General features: G+C 41.8%; 8 protein-coding genes and 1 non-coding gene across 9 annotated transcripts; 6 read left to right on the top strand and 3 right to left on the bottom strand.

Annotated features, from left to right (window-relative positions):
• Positions 1-822: 822 nt before the first annotated feature.
• I206_102406 (uncharacterized protein) lies at positions 823-3,242 on the top strand (the record flags this gene model as incomplete). The annotated part of the gene is made up of 5 exons (XM_019154513.1): positions 823-1,247; positions 1,316-1,375; positions 1,431-1,919; positions 1,973-2,663; positions 2,739-3,242. The coding sequence occupies 5 exons, from the start codon at positions 823-825 to the stop codon at positions 3,240-3,242; spliced, it is 2,169 nt and encodes a 722-aa protein (XP_019011916.1).
• A 941-nt stretch (positions 3,243-4,183) lies between these two features.
• On the bottom strand, positions 4,184-10,371 carry I206_102405 (uncharacterized protein; the record flags this gene model as incomplete). The annotated part of the gene is made up of 5 exons (XM_070202555.1): positions 4,184-4,250; positions 4,320-5,314; positions 5,451-8,244; positions 8,296-9,419; positions 9,487-10,371. The coding sequence occupies 5 exons, from the start codon at positions 10,369-10,371 to the stop codon at positions 4,184-4,186; spliced, it is 5,865 nt and encodes a 1,954-aa protein (XP_070058656.1).
• A 696-nt stretch (positions 10,372-11,067) lies between these two features.
• I206_102404 (uncharacterized protein) lies at positions 11,068-11,973 on the top strand (the record flags this gene model as incomplete). Its single annotated transcript, XM_019154511.1, has 4 exons — positions 11,068-11,170; positions 11,240-11,428; positions 11,517-11,604; positions 11,781-11,973. 4 exons carry the CDS (start codon positions 11,068-11,070, stop codon positions 11,971-11,973), a joined length of 573 nt encoding a protein of 190 aa, XP_019011914.1.
• A 321-nt stretch (positions 11,974-12,294) lies between these two features.
• On the top strand, positions 12,295-12,881 carry I206_102403 (mitochondrial 54S ribosomal protein mL49; the record flags this gene model as incomplete). The annotated part of the gene is made up of 3 exons (XM_019154510.2): positions 12,295-12,552; positions 12,633-12,644; positions 12,723-12,881. 3 exons carry the CDS (start codon positions 12,295-12,297, stop codon positions 12,879-12,881), a joined length of 429 nt encoding a protein of 142 aa, XP_019011913.2.
• Positions 12,882-13,129: 248 nt separating this feature from the next.
• I206_102402 (uncharacterized protein) lies at positions 13,130-14,913 on the bottom strand (the record flags this gene model as incomplete). The annotated part of the gene is made up of 4 exons (XM_019154509.1): positions 13,130-13,294; positions 13,355-14,080; positions 14,137-14,251; positions 14,321-14,913. 4 exons carry the CDS (start codon positions 14,911-14,913, stop codon positions 13,130-13,132), a joined length of 1,599 nt encoding a protein of 532 aa, XP_019011912.1.
• A 388-nt stretch (positions 14,914-15,301) lies between these two features.
• I206_102401 (uncharacterized protein) lies at positions 15,302-15,758 on the top strand (the record flags this gene model as incomplete). Its single annotated transcript, XM_019154508.1, has 3 exons — positions 15,302-15,389; positions 15,445-15,535; positions 15,605-15,758. 3 exons carry the CDS (start codon positions 15,302-15,304, stop codon positions 15,756-15,758), a joined length of 333 nt encoding a protein of 110 aa, XP_019011911.1.
• An 807-nt stretch (positions 15,759-16,565) lies between these two features.
• I206_102400 lies at positions 16,566-16,671 on the top strand. Its single transcript has one exon. It is a non-coding gene; the product is annotated as a tRNA-Lys (tRNA).
• A 1,134-nt stretch (positions 16,672-17,805) lies between these two features.
• On the top strand, positions 17,806-20,568 carry I206_102399 (uncharacterized protein; the record flags this gene model as incomplete). Its single annotated transcript, XM_070202554.1, has 17 exons — positions 17,806-17,974; positions 18,056-18,126; positions 18,208-18,240; positions 18,304-18,373; positions 18,469-18,591; positions 18,660-18,684; positions 18,746-18,775; positions 18,834-18,932; positions 18,991-19,161; positions 19,236-19,389; positions 19,445-19,500; positions 19,563-19,628; positions 19,692-19,759; positions 19,830-19,942; positions 20,027-20,126; positions 20,241-20,275; positions 20,362-20,568. 17 exons carry the CDS (start codon positions 17,806-17,808, stop codon positions 20,566-20,568), a joined length of 1,590 nt encoding a protein of 529 aa, XP_070058655.1.
• Positions 20,569-21,051: 483 nt separating this feature from the next.
• I206_102398 (uncharacterized protein) lies at positions 21,052-22,899 on the bottom strand (the record flags this gene model as incomplete). Its single annotated transcript, XM_019154506.1, has 1 exon — positions 21,052-22,899. One exon carries the CDS (start codon positions 22,897-22,899, stop codon positions 21,052-21,054), a length of 1,848 nt encoding a protein of 615 aa, XP_019011909.1.
• Between the last annotated feature and the right edge of the window lie 754 nt (positions 22,900-23,653).

Raw genomic sequence — 23,653 nt, 5'->3', positions numbered from 1 at the left:
AGAAACTATGACACCATTTACATGTGAAGCAAAATTTCGGCTTTATGAAGCGTCATGCAAAGCCTATGATATCATTTGAATAGTGAGACCCGATTTGCGACGCTCTTACTGGGGATGATCTCATCCAATTCAGCATTAATGTAAACGCAATGCTTTAAAGCTGTTCTTATTCTTCTTCTTCGCAGATGAGGTATACTCTAATGGGATCTAGGCGTGATCTCGGCTTTGACCGCAGTCGTAAGTTAGGATAGGATACGGGAAATAGTGATAACCGAGAACACTAAGTTGTTAAAAGGTTAAATCGATAATCGATCAATCTTTCATTCAACTCTTTTAGTTTGCATTCTGCCGCATGTTTTGTGAATATTTAGTCTACTCTTTGTGTATCCACACATCATTCATGGTGACATCAACATGAACTATCACTGCGGTAGGAAACGATGAATTGGGGTGGTAGGCAGTTAGTCATGTGTCTATGTATTGAAGATCAATCTTCACTTTCATTCTAAACTCAACATGAGGTACGTTGATGTTTCTAATTTGACTTAGTCGTCAATGCGTAATTCATAGTAAGACAAGACATATTGAATACGACATTCCAAAAATGACTTGACACTTTACTTTACCCCAAATTGACTTACGATTTTACCCTTTCGACCCTTCTTTATCCTCTTACAAACGTACTGCAAAAATATATAGTGGATTCTTTCTAGGCTAAGTAGCTTGTAATTTGTATTTCATCCTTCTTTCCTTCTTTCTAATCCCATCATATATCTCACCACCTCATTATTTGACTTGCCAAACACCCCCAAACGACTAATCATGACACTCTACCTCTCTGCCCTTCCTTCCCTTTCGACGTCATCGTCAATGTCTTCCTCAGGATCAGGCCCGTCAACGCCTAGCACCCCATCAAGTCATAATCTCAACAGGCTAGACTCACAAGCGTTAGCAGCGCGTATCAGACAACTAAAGAGATCACCCGAATCACCGTCTCGTTTGACTCTACCTCCTATTATGGGAGTATTTGACGAGGACGATGATGAAGATCAAGATGAACATGAAGATGAAGAGAAATTATCAAGTGCGTTTGTAGAGAGTCTTGACATACCCAGCCCTGGTCAAGAAGGCTTATACAAGATCCCGGAGGAAGATGAGGATGCCATGTTACAACAGGAGGAAGACCAGGAAAGATTTGATGAAGCGGGTCCATTCATGCGAGAATCCTGGGAAATTGATCAGGAACAGTAGGTCTATCATTTCTTATTCCTCTCAGTAAGATGATGAATGAGCTGACGATATCATGTATATACAGTGAGCGTCATGAATCTGGGAGTACGTATAGTCAGCTTAACGTACAAGGTGAACTGTATAAGTGAGTACATACTCCTTCATACAAGTTCTGGTTTCTCATTGAGAATACTCCTTAGCGATGAAAACCTTCCGGCTACCAATTCGATCCTGTCACCTATCGATCCATACTCCCCACCACCTCCTAGTCCATGCATGACTAATATACCCTCGCCCACTCTGCCCTGCAGTCCTGCTGTCCCCGGCCCAGAATGGACCTCCAGCACCGGTCAATCTTCAGAACAACCTGGAGAATCTGATACATATCAAACTCCAGAACAATACGCCGATGCTCCCTCAGATTCGCCCATCGCCACCCCGTATGTGGACCCATCATGTGTGCCTCAAAGGACAAGGAGGAGAACGTTGAGTGAGCTAGAACCATATCGAAAGCTTGCCATGAACAAGGCAGCTGTGCAGACGCATCAATATGCCGCCGCATTAGAGCAAGAAAGACAGAGAAGGGAATATGAAGAAAGAGAAGGCATCTGGATGAGGTATAGGCCACGGCCTTTCAGATTTTTTGGGAACACAAGAGGTGGATGGAATGGACCGGAACCCATGTACCGGTAAGTGACATAATGCTCATAGTGCAATGCTTGAGCTGACAAATTACGAGCAGAGCCCAATCTTTTCCTCCTGCATCACTGCCTCCCACTCCTTCATACACGGAATACCCTGATGAATTCGCCAATCAAATCGATCAATCCACTTTGAGCTGGTACGATGACCAACAAGGGGATGACGGAGAAATAAGACATGTTGAATATGCTTCGTCATCATCATCACCTCTCAGTGTGCCGGTCTCAAGTGATGGCTACACCGACTTTGAATACTCTCAGAGCCAAGAAGAAACGGACGAAATGTACTCGCCATCGTCAGATCAACTATATACACCTCAAATCAGTGACAATGGCGCCAGGATGTTCTTCCCTTCAACACAAGACATCTTTGGTCGATCTCTTGAGTATTCCACTTTGTCCACTCCTTCGTTAGGCCTCAGTCGAGAGGAGCAGAGTCGATTCAATGCTGGTTCTACCCAGGCATATGGTCTTGGCTTAGGTTTGACAGGGATTGACCAGAATCATACGCCCGATGGAAATGGCAGAATGTCCTTTGACCAGATGATTCGATTCGAGGAAGGAAAGGAGCCCGAAGAGGGTGAAATCAGTCTGGTGGAAATGCCTATTGGAACCATCATTCCAGAGAGGCCTTTTGAAGAGTGGCAAGCTGCCTGTAGGGAAATGACCAGGAAACGCAGGGAAGAAAAGGACATTGCCAGGTATAGAGAGCGTCTTCACGCAGATGAAAGTGTAAATGAAAGCTTGCGTGCCTGCAATCACTTTGAGTAGCATCCCTTAGCTAATACTCTCAACGCCACTTTACAGCATCGAATGTCCTTCGATCCTTCTCATGATGTAGATGAAGGGGTAGGAAGGAGCAGATTAAGCTATAGAGAGGATCTAGATGAACTACCAGATCTCGAACGAGGTAGACCGAAATTTAAACTTTCAAATGTGAATCTTAACGGCGAATTGATGAGATCTCCAGAATCATCTCTCACGTATTCGCAAGACAGCTTATACTCCAACTTGGCGGATGGATCAATTAATACGAGCTCATCTCAGAAAGGAGTCCACTGTCAAGGAGATGGTTGTCCTGTGGGTTCAAATATCGAATCACCTGAATCTAATTATTCCGAAGATTTACATTACGAAGAACCAGTTATTGTAAATCATCTTAAAAGAAGACATTCAGCACCTGGTAAATTGGGTCATCGTATAACCTTTACTTCCTTCAACAGTGATAAAACACTTACAAGTACGAGCGGAAACTTGAAAGAAGATTTAGGTCGAACTCGATCTAAGTCTGATCCTCCTAGGCCTGCTTAATTCGAATAGCGAAGCGGTGAATAAAGGTATCAGGAATTTCATTATATCTGTCCTGGCAAAATTTTAATCTAACTTATATCTTAACAATCAATTGTCAAAAGCCTCCTGAGATTGTTTTTTGCATTATTTATTTTTCTCAACCTCATTTGATTTTATCTTAATCCTTTTCTCATTCAAATATGGAACCAAGTTCTTCTTTGATTTGTTGTTTTGGTCTCAATCAATTTGTTGTAAAACCGCTTTTGTATCATTAAACACCTTTGATCTACTTTTTTTGCATATTTTCGTTCTCTTCATTTATTTGACTTTGGTTTGATCCATTTTCATTTGTTTTGGTATGCTCAACTTATATGTATTTTGTATATCATGGTTGTAGACATTCCAAATCGTAATAATTATATATTGGCTGATATGTATCAAATAATCATGATCATACTTATAGTTTTAGCTCTTTGTGATGTCCCTTTTTGTTTCACATTTCGAAGTGGTATGTGAATCAGGCTTATGGGGCAATCAAGCTTTAAAAGCAACAATACAGTCGGATGTTAAGTTTTATGCTCATCCATCGCAAATAGCATCGATAAGCATCGAGAGACACGGTAATACAAGATATGACATCTCTTCCATATTTGTACTTTTTTATACACATAAATTGTGAATAAGAAATACGAATGCAAGTATCCAGTACAGTTGTATACAAAATTAACATTACTCTCAAAGAGTTGTACATAAATGAATGAATCCTTATGTTGTATAGTGTATACAGATATATACTTTTGATGGTTTCGAATATATAGATATCTTACTTTGATGATGTAGGATTTGATTGGGTGTTTTCAGTAGGTGGTCGATAAGAAAATACTCTTGTAAAACTGTAAAGTAATGTCCAAAACAATCAGCCTTGATTCACTACGCTACCTAAAGTCGTGAAGTGAGGTGACTCACTCTCTTAGCATTTCTTCTCGTTTAGCTTCATCATTCGGATCAACCTTATCCACAGGTGGAAGTCTGTAATATGCGCGGTAATATCAGCATGAATCCTCTTCATAATTCTCATTTGGTTCGGAGTGGACTTACGAAACTCTTAATCTATTCATAGCTCTCAATCTACTTCTCCAACTTGTTATGTATTCCGCTTGTTCCGCAGTTGTAGCATCTTTTATATGTGTATATCTAGCAGCTAAATCATTTGATAGATGTGCAATATACCTTATAAAAATCGGTAAATTTTCCTTTGATATAATTTTATGTTCTCCAATTGGAGAAAATTCAGGTATACCTTTTGCACGTTGAATAATAATTTTAAAATAATCATCTCTACCCCAAACTGCCCATTGATCTGTACTATTCGTAGTAGTGTTCAATTGTTGAGAATCAGATTGTGGTGTAGGTCCATGTGATTCAGGTGTGGTATGTGGAGAGATGACAATATTGATACAATTGAATTGAGTTTTGATAGTATCGAAAACATAATCTTGTCCAGAATCATTGTAAATAATCTTGACATAATCATTCCCAATTAATCTCTTTTTCTTTGAGAAAGTTGGATCGTTAGGATGATTAGGCATCATCGTAGCAGTATGGAAGATCGTTTGTGCTAAATCATCCCACCACGCGTAGGCATATTCACCATCCGAATCGTCTTCTCTGTTCAACCCACCGACAAAGACATCAACTTGTCCTTTGAGTCGTATCAATCGCCCTAATCCAGCTAGGAAATCAAGGTATAAAGATGAACCATCAATGTTGCCCAAAATCTCAGATTCGGTGGTTTGGCCTCTGCCAACATAGAGTACACCGAGTTTAGCAGTATCGATAACCGGAGTATTTTCGATGTTCCTGAGAGTTCGTAAGAACTTGTCTTCGTTGGGAATCAACCGACCTCTTGGAGTTTCGAGGTTGGCATTTGGGTAAGAGGAAAGGAGCTCGACCGCCAAGTAAGCGGGATCAATCGAGACGTCTTTGCGCCGTTGGGATGGTGTGGCGCCTGACCAGATATACCCTTGTTCGGAAGCCTGATTTACATCTTCTTCTGGCGCGGAAGGTTCTTGCTTGACGATCTGGGCTGCCTCCTGCGAGTAACGAATTACCTTCAGCTCTTTTCCCAGCATATCAGATCCCGGTATTGGAAAGAAACAAGAAAGTTTGGGTTCGTCCAATCACTTGGGTCGTAGAAGTAATGACCCCGTATTGCGAAACTGAACGTACCTCTTTCATAGCCTGATTATCCATTATTGACCCCCTATTACCCATCAAGACGGCCGGCAAGCTGACCAAATCTGCATTCGCTTCGCCGAGATTTACAAGGGGTACATTTTCAAGTTTCGCAATGATCTCGGTCGCACCTGTAGGTCGTATGGAGGTGATAGTCGCCCAGCCCGTTCGTGGATGAGAAGTGATAGTGATGATACATCCTCCAAGTAACCAGGACTGACTCTTATTCTCCTTAACTTGTGAAGGGTCGGATTTGTTTAGAACCATTTCAGACAAGAATGAATTGGCAGGTTTGGGATCTGCGTTTCCATAAGTATACCTAGCTAACCAGTCTAAACAAACTTCCGCCATCTCGTCGACGGCGACTCGCTTTGATCGTGATTGTAGAAGTTTCACAATAATATGTTTTACTGAGTCCGGTCTGAGCGAAATCTTCAACGAGATAAACCACACGTATATGGCATGGTATGCTAAACCTATCACATGTTGCGATAGCGTGAAATTTTCTCGGGCAGCGGAATTTTCAAGTTCAGGAGATTGGTCCGATCGAGCGTTGTGTTCGGCGATATAGTCTACAACCAAAGTGAAAACGTCTTTATAGTGTGCATCGGTAAAATTCTTGAAGAGATTCTTGTTTTCTCCCAAAGCCAGCAAGAACTCCAAAAGGTGGACAGCTATACCCGAAGTGAAGTTGATATCTCGAAGTTTTCCTATTATCGACAATAACCTCTTACCAACGGAGGTCTCTAATTCGAATATCGACAAAGTTAGAGCCTGAATGCACGGTTTAGCCACCACCGAGTTCGATTCCAGACATGTTTCGAAAGCTCCGACAAGCGCGTCACACTCGTGAGGTTCTAGTACATCCCGATATGCGATGAGGATCGACAAGGATTGATACACCGCCGCGTTGACATTCGGCCTCTTGATGAATTGATGATATTTGCAACGGCGCTCAATCCGATCATCTTGAGGTATGAGATCAATCAGAGCCTTCAATAATGCCTTGACCTCCTTCGTGGCTCTTCCACCTCTAAAGAACAATTTGTTGCTAAGCTGTAAAGGCAAGAAGCAGAGAACGTATGAGACCAGTTCCCAGTTTGTCTCGTGTCTCAAAATTCCATTGAGTGCGCGTACGTATTCTGAGACGGGTAGCCAAACCCCTTCTACCGGTGGTGCATCTTTTACGCGCAGAGAAGGGTGATTCGGATCGTATGTGAGCAGTCCCTCTGATGGTAGACTATCGGCTGGCATATCAAATGCGAGAGTCTCGGGCACTGCCCAAAGGGGATTGAAACCAGAGGCATCCGACGATACATGTGAGTTGAACTGATCGCTTGGAGGTCTGGATCTGCTCCTACTTCTAGTCATCGATGTGGGCGCTCGGTCCCTAAAAGATTCCCGCGTGGTGGGAAGACCTTGTTGAATCTGTTGTCTCCTATCATTCCTTGTACGAGACTCTTCAGCATCTTGCACGAGCTTCAGCCACTGAGCTTCGACAGCTTCGGAAGTACGGTATAAGGATTCGGCGTAAGATCTACAAACGATATCGAGGTTCGTCCGCAAGTATATCCTATGTTTGGGATCGGCTCGTAATCGTAGCAACCACTGCAAGATAGCCACTCGAGCTCTTGGACATCGAGCTGGAACCGCTGCAGTTCGTGAAGTGGGGGTCTGATCTCCTCCATGCTCGCTGAAGGGGTATAAAAGGCCTAGTAGGTCCCGGTAGATGGCTATACACCGCGCAGATGCAGGTGTACGAGCAGCTTTTATGGAAGAGGAGAATGAGTGAGGAGGTGAAAAGGTCAAGTCGTTGAAAATCTTGATCAGCGCTGATACCGCATGAAGCGATTGGCAGTCTGTGTGAGCGGCTTTGGGGAAATGCCTAGGTGTGGGTGTGGGAGTCGTGTCATCGGTACTCGCTATAGATGGAGCAACGGAAGGGAGATCTTTCGTTCGAGAAGGTGGTGAGAGCACGTTCATGAGGCCCTTAAGGGCGGAGGAATTAGTGGATCCGATAGAAGCGGTAGAATCCCTTGGTAGTTGGGGTGCGGGTCGTCTTCGTTCATATGCAGATCGTTGAGCTTGCTGGTGCTCATGCTCGTCTTCTTTGCACCAAGCTGTGGAAGCAAGAGAAATGATGAGATTTCTGATAGCGTGGAAGCTTCCTCCTGCGGCGGCTTCCTTCACCTCTTGACTCGGTAAAGCGGAAGCATCTTCTTCTTCTACCTCGCTAACGTTCTTTGCGTCTCTGGCCCTTCGTCTATCTTCGTCACGTTCCATGGTCTCAGCTACAGCCGCGCGAATCATGACCTGAAGCGCCATTTGTCTGAACCAGTCTTCCGTCTGTTTCAGCAGTACTTTATCGAGGAAAGGAACGATCAACTTGGCGACAAACTCCGTGCGTGGCTCAGGCATGTCTTCTGTTGAGGCGTATACTTCCTGGAATATTATTTTAGCAAGTTTCCTTCGTGCTGATGGCAGGTTGAGTGGCGATTCGAAAAATGTGTTAATAAGTTTCCATGTGTTTTCAATCCATCCAGCAGTCATAGGCAAGCACAAGCCTTCATTTTGGTAGTAGTCTAATATCACATCTGCATCCTCCTTCGATAGACGTTCCCCGAATTTGAATAAGAGGTCGATATATTTCGGATGAAAGAAGGGAGACGCTGTATTGCCTGAGGGATGGAGCTTCTCGATAGCGGGGGGAAGTTGGTGTATGACGGCATCGAAAATGGCGGAGAAAGGAGAAGGCTCGTCGGCAACGTACAACGTCAGGCCGGACACACTGTGTTGATCATCAGCATTTGATGATCGCTGGGAAACGGCCATTACTGACCGGTTAGAGAAAGCTACAGGCCAAAGAGCTCTCAAGATATCGCAAGCAGCCTGTCCCTCCGTCCAGATATCCGCTTTCACCGAATCTTTATCTAAGCCTTGCTCTAGGCGATGCAGGTAGTCTTGCAGAAGAGTCAGTACCGCATAGTCTACCGGTTCCCATTTGGATCTCTCAGCATGGTCCTCGGATTTGACATATCGTGTTGTGGACAACGCTGCCATGAGAGAAGGTGAGAGAGACGAGAGTGATGCCGATGGCGAGCCTAATGGACTAGGCGAAGGGTCGTCCAGATTAAGAAGTAAACTCCTGGCAATATATATAGCGCCTTGGACGACTCTACTATCAGCATCTGACAAACCTTCATAGGTTGTTGCAAAGGATTGAGAAGCCTTTTCCTCCATTATGATTCTCAATGCTAATTCCCCTCTTCTGCCGTTGTTTGACCTAAACATGACTGCTAACAGCTTGTGCACCGGTACTTGACCTACATCACTTGGTAAGCCTGATTCATCATCGTAGGCTACGCAAATGCAGGCGAAGCGCATTATATCGACAAACAGATCTTGCGGTAAGACGGTTTTATCGATAAAGATCTCGTATAGGGCACAAGCTGATGGAAGGAGGTAGAGCCATCTCGGCATTGGCACAGAAGGGTATTGGGGCGAGGGCGATTGAAATGCTGACATTGAGTTTGCGGATTGAGGTGAGGTCAAGGTTGAGTGCCGAGCGAACCTCGATGAAGAAGGGGTACTGAACGTGGATGACACGTTGTCTTTCCGCCTGGTGATCGATACTGAACGACGAAGATTGCTTTCGAGTGTATTATTGTTATGGCTCGTAGGTAAGGGCGAGTTGAAGGCTAGACCCGTGAGTGACTCCCTCCTGGCAGGGTTGGGGACAGGTACATGACCTTGAGATATGTTGAGACCTGTGAGGTCGTTGGGTGGTGACGACGCGATGATTCCCTTACTGACGAAAGTTAGTATGGGCTTGATTATACGTGAGACATCCTTGTTGGGGTCAAATAGGTCGATGAAGTTGCTGGTGACCGAGCTGATGAGGTCAATGATGGCGGAAGCACTTTCTAGTGGTGAAAAGGGAGTAATTGAGTCGAACGGTTTTAGCTGCTGGGTTGGCAAATGAGTGTACATCAGCAAAATGCAGATCCAAAGATATCACTGCTGAACCTACCCTGGTTGGTCTCGCCATGATGTCGTTCCCACCATGAAGTTTCATCTCGCACCACTTTGACCAGTCATCTTGAATTTCGTGCAAAACTCGCAATGACCATCCGATCAGTCCAGCCAGGCCTTCGACTTCAGTCCCATTCTTCGTTAAAATTTCCAAGGCGTTAATTTGCGCACCTACGAGATCAACTCTCGTATCGCCAGGAATATCGTTTGAGCCAGGTGCACTAACCAGATTATACATGGTCCGGACAGTGATTGTATCTGGTAGCTTCACTTTGGATTCTTCAGAAAAGTACCTTGGAGGTGGACAATAAGCCATAAGGGATGTCAATAGTCTTATTCCAGCTATTCTGAGCGACACATCGTTCCTCCTGTCTGAGAAGGAAATCGTTCTCGAGTACAATGTCTGGATATCTTCTGGCGAGATGGGGTCAGGAGTTGGCGTTTGGGCAAGGTCATCGTTCTCTGGCGGAGCTAAGATAGTCGATAAAGATGCCGAAGGAGTGATACCGAACGGATCGTCTTTTTCGTCAACTCCCAAGTTGCCCACATATACGGAAGTAGCTTTTACTAATTCGACTAATTCAGGTGTTGATATTGATGTGTCGGCACTCATCAATTGAATGGCTTCCTCAAGATGGAATGGTTGGATGGGTTTGACAGTGTCATCGGCGGATTCTTTGCGAAGCGGATTTGTGCTTGATACAGTGGGGAGTTCATCTTGACCCGTTGAAGTTTTAGTGGTTGCACTTGCTCTGCCCCAAACTCTTCTACTAAGAAATCGCGATCCAGCGCTAGCTACAGAGGGAGTATTGGTTTGTGACTGTACTGGAGATGAGGTGTTGAGTTGTAGACCTAAACGGTCTTTTTTGTTAGAGTCAGACATGAGGACCTGGGTGGATATAAGACAGTCAAGGTGATATGATAAGCTTGATTGTGGGAAGACCGAGGGCCGGGATATGAGTGCCTGTCAATGATGTTTTAAGTGAGCTCGAATCCAAGTGAGATCAAGGTTGAGCCAGTACGGAAGGGTGGTCGTCTGTAAGCGCTGACTCACCGGTCACCCCTGAGAGAAACAGACAGAATTTATCTAGGTAGTATTCTGACTATCATAATGACATGGTACTTCTGACTGCTTATCGATTGTCTTAGCGTTGTATAGCGGAGGCTTGACGATCTGGGTAATTGCGATGGAAGTTGGTTGTTGTATTCGGACTAGTATTTATGCCAAATATATGTACAAGTATATTATGGATATCTGATGTTGATTCAAGTGTCGAAGAGGATATTATCAATAACTGTCTAGTCGTCATCCTTTTACTCTTTACGATTACTCGCAGATGATTACGTTACGGCCGTATTGCGGATCTCCCCGACTTTGTGCACGTGACTGCCATACGCCCGAGCCTCTGTTGACAAGAAAAGAGCTATCGAGGTTACTTCTTGTTCATGCGTAGGACATACTGGACACACAATCGATTACAAGCATTCCTCTCTTGCTGTGATCGACTGAGTCTGCTCGTGCGATACTCTTTTCTGACCGGCCGTGCGAGTCGCCTTGATCTCAACTACGCTCGTCAAGATGGTCCGCTTGGGAGTTTGGACCGTCATCTTAGCTGTGTTCTTAACAACAACCATATCCATATCAGCCCTGTTCAACGATCCGGGTCTATCATACTGTAAATGTACGCGGAACGACAAGTTACGCCCACATAAAAGTCCTCGAGCTGACCTTTATTGCGCTGAACGCTCAGGTATATGTTTCTCCAACTCAACTATAATACCTTTATATCGACCTGAAAACACCAAGAAACCGTGTTTGTCATGTACGAGACAGTTCTGCTTGGATCAAAAGCTCAGCATATGTAAAGGTGCTGAAGTACCTGAACTGGATGCGGATATTGGAACCGGCACAGAAGGTGATGTAGAAGCTAGATGTTTTAGTGAGTCATTCGCCGTCATTGCACAAATTGTCTTATGGGTCACTATGAATCGTATCTTGGCTGACTTTCTCGAGGGGATGAATCATAGCACGAGATTCGCCAAGAGATCAGTATGTTGTGACATTCTTCCTTCTAATCGTGTTTGGTTTGTTACTTTATGCTGGAATCAGATCAAGGTAAGTCATTCTGTTGTCTAGTAATGGACGTGATCAACTTCAATCAGTATTTCATGTGGTACTGATATCTAAATCCTTTTCTCATATCCGCGCATACTTTGACGTGCATACACAAATATGTTTCGTTAACTCTACCTTGTTCTACTGTATTTGACAATCCCCGCTTCATCATCTAGACTTCGCCAAGCAATCGAAACTCGAGGGAGACCTACAGATCTCAGGGAATGGGGACAAGCACTTTTGCCTACAAATATCCAATCATATTCGTCAAGCTTATTCCCGAATCAAAACGGCTGGTCAAGTTCTGGTAGTACGGAAATGAGGGGAACAGGGTCACGAGGGTATGCCCCGGTCAGCGTTGGAAGCTGATCATAATTCTTGGTTTTGTTCGTTATGAATGCATGTAAATTAGCCATATCACCGGCATCTCGAGCTGTATCAGCATGAGGATGCTTGTCCAGCACTGCCTACGTGATAATATCTGACTTGATCTTCACTCCTAGTATAAGGGGGAGTGATGCCACGTGGTAAGGCGACGTGCGGAATCAAATTGAACCGTTGCTTTTTCGAAGAGGTTCAAAAAGTCAAGACTTGATGAGATATATTCATCGGATGCACAGAAATATCTATTATCCTATCCATAATCAATCCCTTAATATCAGCATCGAAGAACAACACTATCCTGATACGATGAGATCAACGATATCAACCTTCGCTCGGATGGCTACACGAGGAAGAAGAGCTCCTCCACCATTGCCTCCCTCAGCCATTGCATCTTCATCATCTTCAGCTCTTTCCACTCCTCCAATATCCGATGACATTGCTTCATCAAGTTCGAGTCGTAGTGAGGGTTGGTATCATGTGAACAGAAGTGAAGGTGGGGAATTACCTGTTTATTCGAAAATTAGGAATGGAGGTGGGATAACTACTATAATCAGAAAAGTTGATGTGAGTCAAGCTCTCTATCCCGATTGACTCGTTCCCAATTGAATACAATGTGAATGCTAATCATAACCTGTCTACTGTAGGGCGATGTTAGAGTAAGTATAAGCGCCTGTTATTCCTGTGCTATATCGCTTTTCATCAACTCTGCTAATGTCTTTATTCTCGACCACTAGACACTTCAAAATCAATTGACAACGTATCTATCCGATTTACACATAGACCCTTTCACGCACTCCCCGAAAGTCACTGTACGACCTACGAATAATCACTTACAGATCAAAGGTCATTGGGTTCAAGAAGTCAAAGGCTGGTTGGAAGGTAGAGGATTCTAACGGTATCATACCAGAGTATGATAGAAGGACGAACCGTGTAATGATCGTTCAGAGTGAAAGAAGGAAGACGAGGGCGATTCCCGGGCTTACCAAACACATTGTAATTGCTGCATCAATGCATATGCTGTATCAAGTTATTCAATGTGGATGGTATGCTAAGACGTTGTAACGATATGAAATTGGTTCATCGCATTCATTTACGATAGGGAAAATCGTACCATTGGTGACATGGACCTAACCGGAATATATCAAGCCCCGGACGTGTTGACCTCTGTCACCTTGTTTTTTTCCTCCTCTGCTTTCTGTGCATCTCCAGGCTTAAGCTCAACTCCTTCCAACATATCGTTGGCAACCAAAAATCTGATCGTCTGCGATATTTGAGAAATAGTATTTTGAATGGGATTAGATAATAACTAACCAATCGCTGCCATGTCAGCATTACATCCAGAGTATCAGAAAGATGAGATACGCACTGATCCCAACATACTAGGTCTTGCAAAGTGATTAGGTTTTTTGAAGAGATTGGGTTGACGAGGTGCAGGTTTTCTCGACAAGATTTCTTCTTGACCTTCATGCGACTTCTTACATTTAGCACCGAATTTGCAAGTCCCTTGTTGTGCGAAAGTGCATATCTCCTTAGGTATTTCCATTATCGACTTCCCGCCTACGTCTATTGACGGTTTGATCACATCCGTTTTCTCTTTTTGGTTTGCCTCAGACTCGCTTGAAGAGGAAGTCTCTGAATCACTCTCACTTTCACTCTCTGAGCTAGATTCCGAACCGGAATCACTCTCTGAACTTGTTGTAGCTGACGACGGTGTATCATAGCCTTCCAAAGCTAGTAAAGCCTCTTTATCCGATTTGAGCTCGACCGATTGCTTTTCCGGTGAAACGCTGGGTAAAGTCGATAATCTCGTCCAACCTTGATCTACGCTTTCCGTCATTTGTCCCATATGTCCACCTCTATGCCCACCTCTTCCCCGACCTCTATCCCTTCCTTGACCCCTTGCCCTGTCTGCACCTCTTCCCCTGCCTCTACTACCTCTTTCCGCTCTCCCGCCTCGACCTTCCCGCAAAGCTTGAGGTATTACTTCCTTTCCCCATTCTTCCGCCAACGATGCAGCGTCCATCTTTTTGCCTTTTCGCTGACCCCTGGCGGGTACCTCCCCTCTGGCAATTGCAGCGGCACGTTCATCCTCCTGATGTATGAACAAATTGTCAGTACCTTCATCCCTATCAGCTTTGAATGAATCACCTTTTCTGATATCCGTTTCCTACTTGGCCATTTAGCTTTTCGTTCCGCGATCCATTTCTCGATTTCTTCTGGAGTATTCAGAGTGATAGTCGTACCTTGTATTGGAGGTAGTGGTCTAAGTTCAAGTCCAAGTTGGATCAACAATGGTGTTTCAGGTTAAGCATTACGCAACATTAGCACTTACCCTTTCCTCCTAGCAAATCTCTCTTCTTCTTCACTTCGCTCAGCCATCTTACCGTTTACGAAAATCAGATGACGATCTTCTTCGTGAGTTTCCACTTTATCTGATGGTCCAACAAATTTGCATCCTGGTTGAGAACAGTTCCTCCACATCCCTCCAGTTGTTGCTTCTTGAGGCATTGTATTATTCGGACGTTGTCTTTTATTCGGAGGCTGCACTTGCGCTTGAGTATACGTAGATGAGTAGGTATACCCCGAGGAGTTTATTTGAGGTTGAGATGGAGGGAAGAATGACATGGGGGTGGGGAATTGCTGATAGTTTTGTTGAGGATAAAAAGATGGATAGCCGCCCGATAAATTCGGTTGATAACCCATACCGTAACCCGCGTATTGAGGTTGAGGCATATACCCACCGGCATATTGCTGTGATGGAAATGAATTCGGTGTGTAAGTTGGGGTCTGGACAGAACGAGATGGGCCTGATCTCGTCTGCGAGGGTGGGCGAGGCTGAGAAGGACCCGCTCGCGGTTGAGCTAAACCGGACTGAGCAGGAGTCGAAAAGTTGGGACGGGCAGGTAAGCCATGTTGATTGTTCATTATGACTTTCTGTCACACTAAGACTCTTCTTCCGCTCTTTTTGACGGCCTATTAAGAATTTCAAAGAAGGCGTTTCAAGCTCATAAAATCACAATCGCTCAAAGTAGACACAAATCAAAACAAAAAATCGCCCAAGTAGATAAAGTCATGATGTCATCATTTAGAAAAAAAAGTTGATTTACTTCGGTCAAGCTGATCGTCGGATTAAGTCATTTAAGGTGATGATGCTGATGCTTCCTTGTACGAAGTAGACAAGTTCACGGCCATCAGATCAATCGAAAGTCCTTACAGGAATTAGATACTAACTTGTTATCACTCCGACACAACAGGAAACTACTACCACCAGCTCATAACCACATAAGTCAGACCGTCCAAAGCGCTGATTCAGATGGAAGCTCTATCACGGCGGGAAGATACCGAAGTTCTCGAAGCCGTCAAGTCAGAGGCATTGAAAGTATGCGATGATCGTGTGAAAGGTGAGATTTTGCTATTTGCATCTTCCAATCTCAAGCTTAACAAGTCGATGTTTAGCTTTCGCCGATTGCGCAACTGGACGTACGTTTACATTACCTTTTGTATGTAAAGATAAATTGGATGATATGCAAAATTGCATGAGAGATTAGTGAGTTATCAATAGATTTCAATCTACGTAATTCATCCATGAACGTTCGCTCATATTTCGGATTCATAGTATGACACAAGAGCGTATGGACGCTGCAAAATTAGATTACATAGCGAATAGGTCGGAAAAGGGAAGAGACGCTGTAGAGGCATTACGGAAAAGTCGAGCAGAAAGGTTGAGAAAGATGGCAGGATTGAAGGAGGAATCGAGTCATCCGAAATAACGATGAAAATCATTTGTATGTATTCATATTACCTCTCAAGCTTTTCTGAAGCATGATTGCGTTCCCTATTCACGGCATCATGGCAAATATCATCACAAGCTACAGTATTTGCATATACGATAAAGATCCTAAACAGTACATTAGCCACCCGAAAGTCTAGAGACCCTTTCTCGGGTTTATCCCCTAATTCACACTTTTTGGTACGGTCATTTTCTCAAAATCGACCTGTTGATAGTCTCCCCGTTAGTCATCCCTCGCTGAGCATAGCTCTCTCCTGCTTTGGGTGTAAATCGAGCCATCGCAGGAATACCTGAGTCCCGGTCACCTCTGGTCATACTAGAGATTCAGCTACAAGAAACAAGCAGACGTTGGGGATTTTCGAAAGTAGATTGACCAAGTGTCAGATCCCTTGATAGACATCGTTCTTCCAGTGTTCCCGGTCGACTGGTCAAGCCTTTGGACCCTTGAGGAGAGAACACTACCTGTGTGATGAGGTTCGATCTGAGAAGCTGAAACGGTCTCAGCAGGACTGTCATGGCCTACTGATAGAGGTCCCAAGTTGATCTGAGAAAGTCGCCAGTATTATGATTGTTAGGATATGATGAGCTTTGCCAACTCCTCTGTGTACACCAGGTGCCGAGCGCTTTCGATGCAAAGCCGACTACTGAACTAGTACGTATCATAAGTCCTCAGAGTTCCCTTGCACGATAAGCCATCCATGGAACCATTGAACTGGGAGACCTGAAGCAAGCTATACTATCCTCCTGTAACTGTTATATACAGTACAAAAACATCTTAAACACACAAGCCCGCGTAGCTCAATCGGTTAGAGCATCCGACTTTTAAGAGTTTCAATTCAGTTTGATGCTTAAAGGTCATCGGAAGGCTGGGGGTTCGAGTCCCCCCGCAGGCTTTGTTTTTTGGTCTTTTTGACGACCAGTGCGCGAAGCAAAAAGTCCGGTAAAGAAATGCTTGTTTTTTGTCTGAGCATGAGAGATGCTCCCTAACCCTTCGCGTCCGATTTTGCAACGGTTCTAGTCGGCCCCGTCTGCTTCATGATTGCTAGGGATGGTACATTCTCGTTTAGGGGGAGTAGTATTCTTGTTGTGGACTATGTGATTCTGCATAACATTGGTGTGACAGAGGAGTGCATCGAAGGGAGAATGCCAGTAACGTAAGAAACCGCCATTCTGTCACGAGAGTAGCGATCCCTGAGCTATGAAAGAGATAATAGGCGCTATGGTTTAAGAACTCGCATCGATCTTATCAGACACGTGATATCGAGAGCTGAATGCGAGAGAGTTCATACATGACAACTACCACATTACTCCTTCATAACATGAGTTCTGAGGTGCGATTGCCCAATCAACGTGGTTTCACAAACCGGCTTTCATGATATCACGTGCATGCCTTCAATAAGCATTGGCGCTTCTTGTCTTTCGGAAATCCGAAATGAATTCGGCGGGAATGAACATATGGTTGAGCTGTGGGATGAACGTTCAATCAAGGTCGGCTAAAAATAACCATAATTTCGGCAAACTGATCCTGGAAAATAAATCTAAAAATACAACTTTCTATCAGGATGCAACGTGCTTGGCAAAAGTAACTCTTATAACGATGCATGCGGTCCCGACTATTCATGTCAAAACATATGAACCTAGCTCTTTAAAACTGTATCAATATGTAATTGGGTCATATGACACGTTCGACATTTATGAAAAATATTATATTTGATTCGACTAGACTAGGTACTCAAAGAGACCAACTTAACTGAAAGATAGGTAATTCGGATTCAAGTTTAAGTTTATTTTGTGTCCGATATGTATTATTGTCATATGATACGAACGTGATTGTCTTACTCGGATGCTAGTGGATGTAAAAATGGATGAGGAAATACCAGGTCGGCTGACCAAGAAGGAAAGGTATATATAACGCATTTTGTGACCGGATTGACGAAAAAAAATAGTTATCGAGGTTCCTCGTAGTGTACATCTTCGATAATATTGAGATACTGATAAATCTAATAGAAACAATAGTATTGATAAAGATGTCACACAATCAAGATATTACCCCTTTACCTGTTCTAGGATCACAATTTCAGCCAGAAATGGAACCCAACGAACAAAACCAAAATAAGAATATCGAGCATGAAATTGAGAAATATCAATCTCCCGAGGATAACGGCTCTGCTCAAGTTGACGTAGAAGAGATTGAACGTAGGTTGACAATTCTTATTGAATTTGAACAAAAAAACCTGATATATCGAATATTACTAATTTCGAATCTCAAATCAACAGAAAAAGCTAAGCTCAGTGATTATTTCACTTTACTTGCGACCGGATTCGCTTTAGTTTCTGATGGATATCAGGTGAGATATCAATCAATCAACGAAGATCACAGAATCAACATTTCGAAGACCTGAGCTGAAATATCGATTTAAAATTTACAGAATAACTTGGCTACCGTTTTCAATCCAATCTTCGTGAGCTACTTGCGGGATCTGACGTCAATTTATCAGCATTAATAAACTTCACGTTCGTTGTAGAAAATAATCTATAAATCTTACTATACCAGTGCGGTCTCAACTAGAGTATCCAATTCCCTTTTGATTGGAGGTGCGAATATTTTCCCTTACATACCTATTATATTCTGTTTGCAATCCAGCAGAAGATTAAAAATTGTTGCTGATTGATTGTTTTGCCGATCACAGAAATCATCGGTCAAGTTGGTGTTGGGTTGATATGCGATCTAGTCGGTAGAAAAACAGCAATGGTAGCTACCACTATGTTAATCGTTGTTGGTGGTATCTTGGCGACTGCTTCTTCTGGATCTAGTGAGTTGATTATGTATGACTATCAGAAAATCTGTCCACTGGCACGTACTAAAAGAATTCCCTGTTAGCTCCCGCTGGCCTGCTTTGGATGTTGTGAGTAAAGCTAGCTTAAGAATTACCTTGACATCGCTAAGCATCCATTCTGGTCTCGCAGAACCGTTTCGAGAGGTATGGTCGGTGTAGGGTAAGTCTTTACAACAGGTGTTCCATGAAGCGAATTACTGATGAAAATTAACTGGCAGTGTCGGAGGGGAATATCCAGCTTGTTCAACGAGTGCATCCGAATCAGCAAACGAAAAATTCGGTAGAGATCGAGGAAAGATCTTCATCTTAGTTACCAAGTACGTTAATCTTCTCAAGTCATTTATCAGTGTACCAATTACTGATTTTTGATTTCAGCTTAATGTTATCTATCGGTGGACCGATTGTTATTTCAATTTTTCTCTTAATTATCAATGCTGCTGGATACAAAGGTACAACTTCGGCTGAAGATATTTACAAATTAAAATATACTTGGAGAATTTGTATGGGAGTTGGAGTTTTTATTCCTTTAAGTGTATTTTACTTTAGGTAAATCAAATTACCCTTTTTTTCATTTTTACTGATTTCATTCAATTTTGTTGAGCTAAATTAAATTTGAGTAGATTGAAAATGATGAATTCTAAATTATATAGAAGAAATGCTATTAGACATTCACCTCCATATGGATTGATTTTAAAGAGATATTGGAAAACTCTTTTAGGTACTGCAGGAACTTGGTTTTTATATGATTTCGTCACTTTCCCTAATGGTATTTTTGTGAGTTCGGATTGTATTGATAAGAAAGGCTGTACCAACAAAGAATTGTCAATAGTCATCTACAATTATCAGTGGAGTTATTCCAGGTGCTGGTTTAGTCAAAACCATGGAGTGAGTTCTACTCTCTCTTTTATGTCTGGTTGTGGCGTTTGGAACTAATTGATAAATGGCAGGTGGACTTTATTACTTTCTGTTCTGTCTTTACCTGGAGTCTTCCTCGGTGCATGGGTAGTCAAATAGTAAGTATACTTTGCTTTTTCTACATTCGCTAGGAAAGAATAACCGAGATATCGATATTGCAGTACTGGTAGACGAAATCTCCTTATGATGGGTTTTTCAGGATATATCATCTTCGGTTTGATTGTTGGATGTAAGTTAATAACATCTCCACCACAAGTTGGTTGCAAAATAGGTATTGAACCTTAGATTTGATTTCATAGGTTCTTACGAAAAGATTACCAAAATAATTCCACTTTTCATCATTTTTTACGCTTTCATGCAAAGTTCAGGTAATTTCGGTCCAGGTAATATGGAAGGAACAATTTCTGCTGAGGTATGTCAAATTTTCTTTTTTACTTACAAAGCTTTGAGTTCGATTTTTTCATTTAAATACTAAATGAGGTTTTCTTTTTCAAAGTCATATCCTACAAGTATAAGAGGTACATGTTATGGATTTAGTGCAGCTGTTGGAAAAGCAGGTGCTGCAATTGGAACTCAATGTTTTACTCCTATACAAAGTTAGTATCCAATTTTTTATTTTTTATTCATTTTTTTTGGTTTTTTTTTTATTTATAATTTGAAAATAAAAATTATACTGATGAAATTTTTTTTAAAATTTTTGTTTTGAAAAGATAATTTGGGAAAAAAATATACTTTTATAATTGCAGTAAGTTATTAAAATAATTCAATATAATTTCTCAAAAAATTGAAAATTTAATTAATATATAATTTTTTTTTTTTTAAAAAAAAAAGGCATGTTGTGGTGCTTTAGGTGTTTTATTAGCTTATTTCTTTGTTGAAGATAAAGGTAAAGATAAATTAGAAAAAGAAGATGAATTATGGAGACAATATTTAGTTGAAAATGGTAAAGGAAATTTAATTATGGGTGATGGATCTTTTAATGAAAATAAAAATGCTAGTGGAAATGTTGAAAAAGGTGAATTAAGTTTTGAAAATTAGAATTTTCAAATTTTGGAAAATAATAAAAAGAGAAAATAACGAATTTTGCGGGGGGAAATGACGAGTTTAATTTTTTTTCTTTTGGTGTTTTTGAGAAATTATGAGATGAATATAATGAATTTACTCCAATAATCTTAGATAATTTGATATCATAAATATATATATATATATATTACATTTCGATTATAATATCCGTTATGTTAGTGAGTATAGGTCAGTGAATTCATATGATAAATGAGAATGAGAAATGTCCGTATTACCTTACATAGAAGTATCGTAAAATGCATGAAATCATTCACATGAAAGTACCCAAATCGATTAATATGATAATAAATAGTGTTTATTGCGGTGAATTTGTATACAATGTGAAATCGCTACTAAGCCCTGAAAAAAAGATCAACCTTTGACTTCTAGCCTTATTCTCAAGAAAAGCTCCTGCCTACTCAACAAGTTACTCTTTTCAACATCGCAGAATGATATAATCTATAAAGCAATCTCATCCATCCTTTCTTTCCCTTCCTGCTGGAGTTCCCCTTCTTCCTTCGTTTTCTCCTGGTCGTTCTCATATTCACTCTCAGTCACACCCTTCAAACTGTTTTGAGGTGTACCTAATTCTTCTTCCAATTCAGTCATTGTTGTTCCAATCGTACCTCTAGATACCCTTTTGTCATTCTCATTAAATACCAATTCTCTAGTGGTAATCTCAGGAGACGGTTCAAGTTCCTCTTTACCTGAATTTTCAATCTCGTTAGGTGGAGTAGGTAATTCTTTCTCTTCATGTAAAGGTTCAGTTTGAACATCTTTTTTACCTCGAGAAAAGAAATTAGTAACACTAATCTTTCTTGAACTATTCGGTCTTTCGGTCGAGGGTACACTGGGTGAATTTGTAGAAGGAATAGATACGCCTTTTGTCCAATTACTCACAAAACTACTTAGAGGAGCTTGTGAGCTTGTCGAAGTAATTAAACCCGTTGTAGGAGTTGGTAAATCTTCCGATAAAGGTGTAGGTAGTGGAGAAACAGTAGCTGTTGATCCTGCTCTAGAACGATTAGAAGGGGATAAAGTCTTATGTTGAGGTGATAGATGTTCTTTTCCTGGCGATATAGGGTTTGTAGCTGGCGATTTTGCATTCCAAAGTTTAAAACCCCATCCACCTGCTACAGCAGCTTGTTTAGCTTTTTCAGCTTCAGCTACTGCTTCTTTATTCCTTTGTTCTTCATCTGCATCTCTGTCGGTGGGTAGGGGCGGTAATCTGATCCCTTTTAATAGATCTGCCGTTGAACCTGACATTTCTCCTGATTCCGCTACATCACCTTCCCCAGAGACAGAATTATTAGCCATAAATTCCCTCAGCGCTTTTAGACAAACTTCACTAGCTATTCTAGCTTCTTCACTTTCTTCTAATTTATTTTGTAAAATAGCTAAATCTCCTTTAAGCCTATTGGCTTCTTCTATAGCTTCAATTTCTTTCTTTGAAGGTAGTTCAATGTTTTTAGATTGAATGGAAGAAGGAGGTTCAGAAGTTGTAGATTCATCGAAATAATCAGATGAATTTGGATTACCACTAAGTGCGAAATTTGGTGAAGGTGTAATGGCCGTAATACTATTTGAAGGTGAATTATGACTTAATCTTAATTCTCTTAAACCTTGACCACTCGGTCGAAGAGTTGATTCTCTTTGATTTTGTAAATTTGGTGAAGTTAAATTTGCTGCTCTTTCTAAAATATCAGAAGGTTCAGATTGAGAAGATTGTCTTCTATGTGATCTCATTATAGATTGTCTCTTGACTAATTTACTTTCCCTTGAAGATGATGACCCTTCCACATTGGATAATATTTCTTCTTCTCCTAATTGACCTTGAATACCTAATCCAAGTCCACCACCAATACTTGATATAGTACTCATTCGTTTTCTATCTGCTTCTTGTTTTTGAAGTGTCATTACGCCTCTACGAGCTTGTTCAACCTGTCCTCTTAACATTTCTACATTTTCTTCTGCAACTTCACGTTTTCTGATTTCTTCTTGTAATTGAGATTCTACAGCTTCTTTAGCTGCTGATAAGAAAGCATATTGATCTTTCAATTGAGTCAATGCAGTCTCGACATCGGATAAAGATGATAATTTCGTTGTTTGACTTGAGATTGTATTTTGAGCGGTGGTCAAAGAGGCTTTCAAACTTGTTATCAGAGCTTCAGTATCTTCTGCTGTTGACGTCACAGTAGTTGAGTCTGAAGTGTCGAGTGGAAGGGCGAGCGGTATGGTGGCGATAGGTGAGATACTTGGGTCAGGAGATATGGGCAGCGGATGATCTGCTGGATTAGGCGAGCTCATGATCAAGCTGCCTAATGGAAGAAGTTGGGGTGATTTAGGAAGCAACAAGCTATTTTCATTGATGGACCCATGGGATCAGTTTCAGTATATTGTTTCAGAGTCATATGACTTACGAGCAAGAAGAGGTATTGATCAAATTTCTCGATAAGTGAATCGCCCTACTGTCCTGCTATGCTATGCTACTTTCGATATTATTGTAAGGCAGCGACTCCGTCTATATGCGTGAATATAATGAAGTTCGTAATAGTCTTGAATTAATTCGTTGGAGTCGTTTTCGCTACACGTAAAGGCGTCGTCAACGTGGGAATATACACTCAAACGAGTATAATTGAACAAAATCGTAAATGGAGAAAGGATCGAGGATGTCTGTTGTTTATCGAATACCGTTGATGGGTGACCATACAATGATATTGTGTATATGTGGCGTAGCTTGGTTAGAGGTTTACTGTCTTTATAAAAAATGCAGAACGGGTATATAATGAAGTATGGAAAGAATGATACAGTCAATTATCAATTTGATCAACCTTGAGATGGGAAATAGTAAAGAGTGAGATTTTGTTTTCAGTCAGACGCGTCGTGGCGGTAAGTTCGAGACCAGGAACAAACATTCTCAGATCAATATTTTATGATTATAAATTAAACCCCTCACGAACGGATATATTGTGTATATCAGTGATTTATATGCATGCTACAACATCGACATTCCAACGTTTCGTTCACCAAGTATCTAATTCCAGATGGGACCTCAAGTGCA

The sequence above is a fragment of the Kwoniella pini genome, chromosome 3 (genome assembly GCF_000512605.2).
Source record: "Kwoniella pini CBS 10737 chromosome 3, complete sequence".
Taxonomy (NCBI): Eukaryota; Fungi; Basidiomycota; class Tremellomycetes; order Tremellales; family Cryptococcaceae; genus Kwoniella; species Kwoniella pini.
The sequence above is the reverse complement of the archived record's forward strand: the minus strand, read 5'-3'. Positions and strand labels throughout refer to the sequence as shown.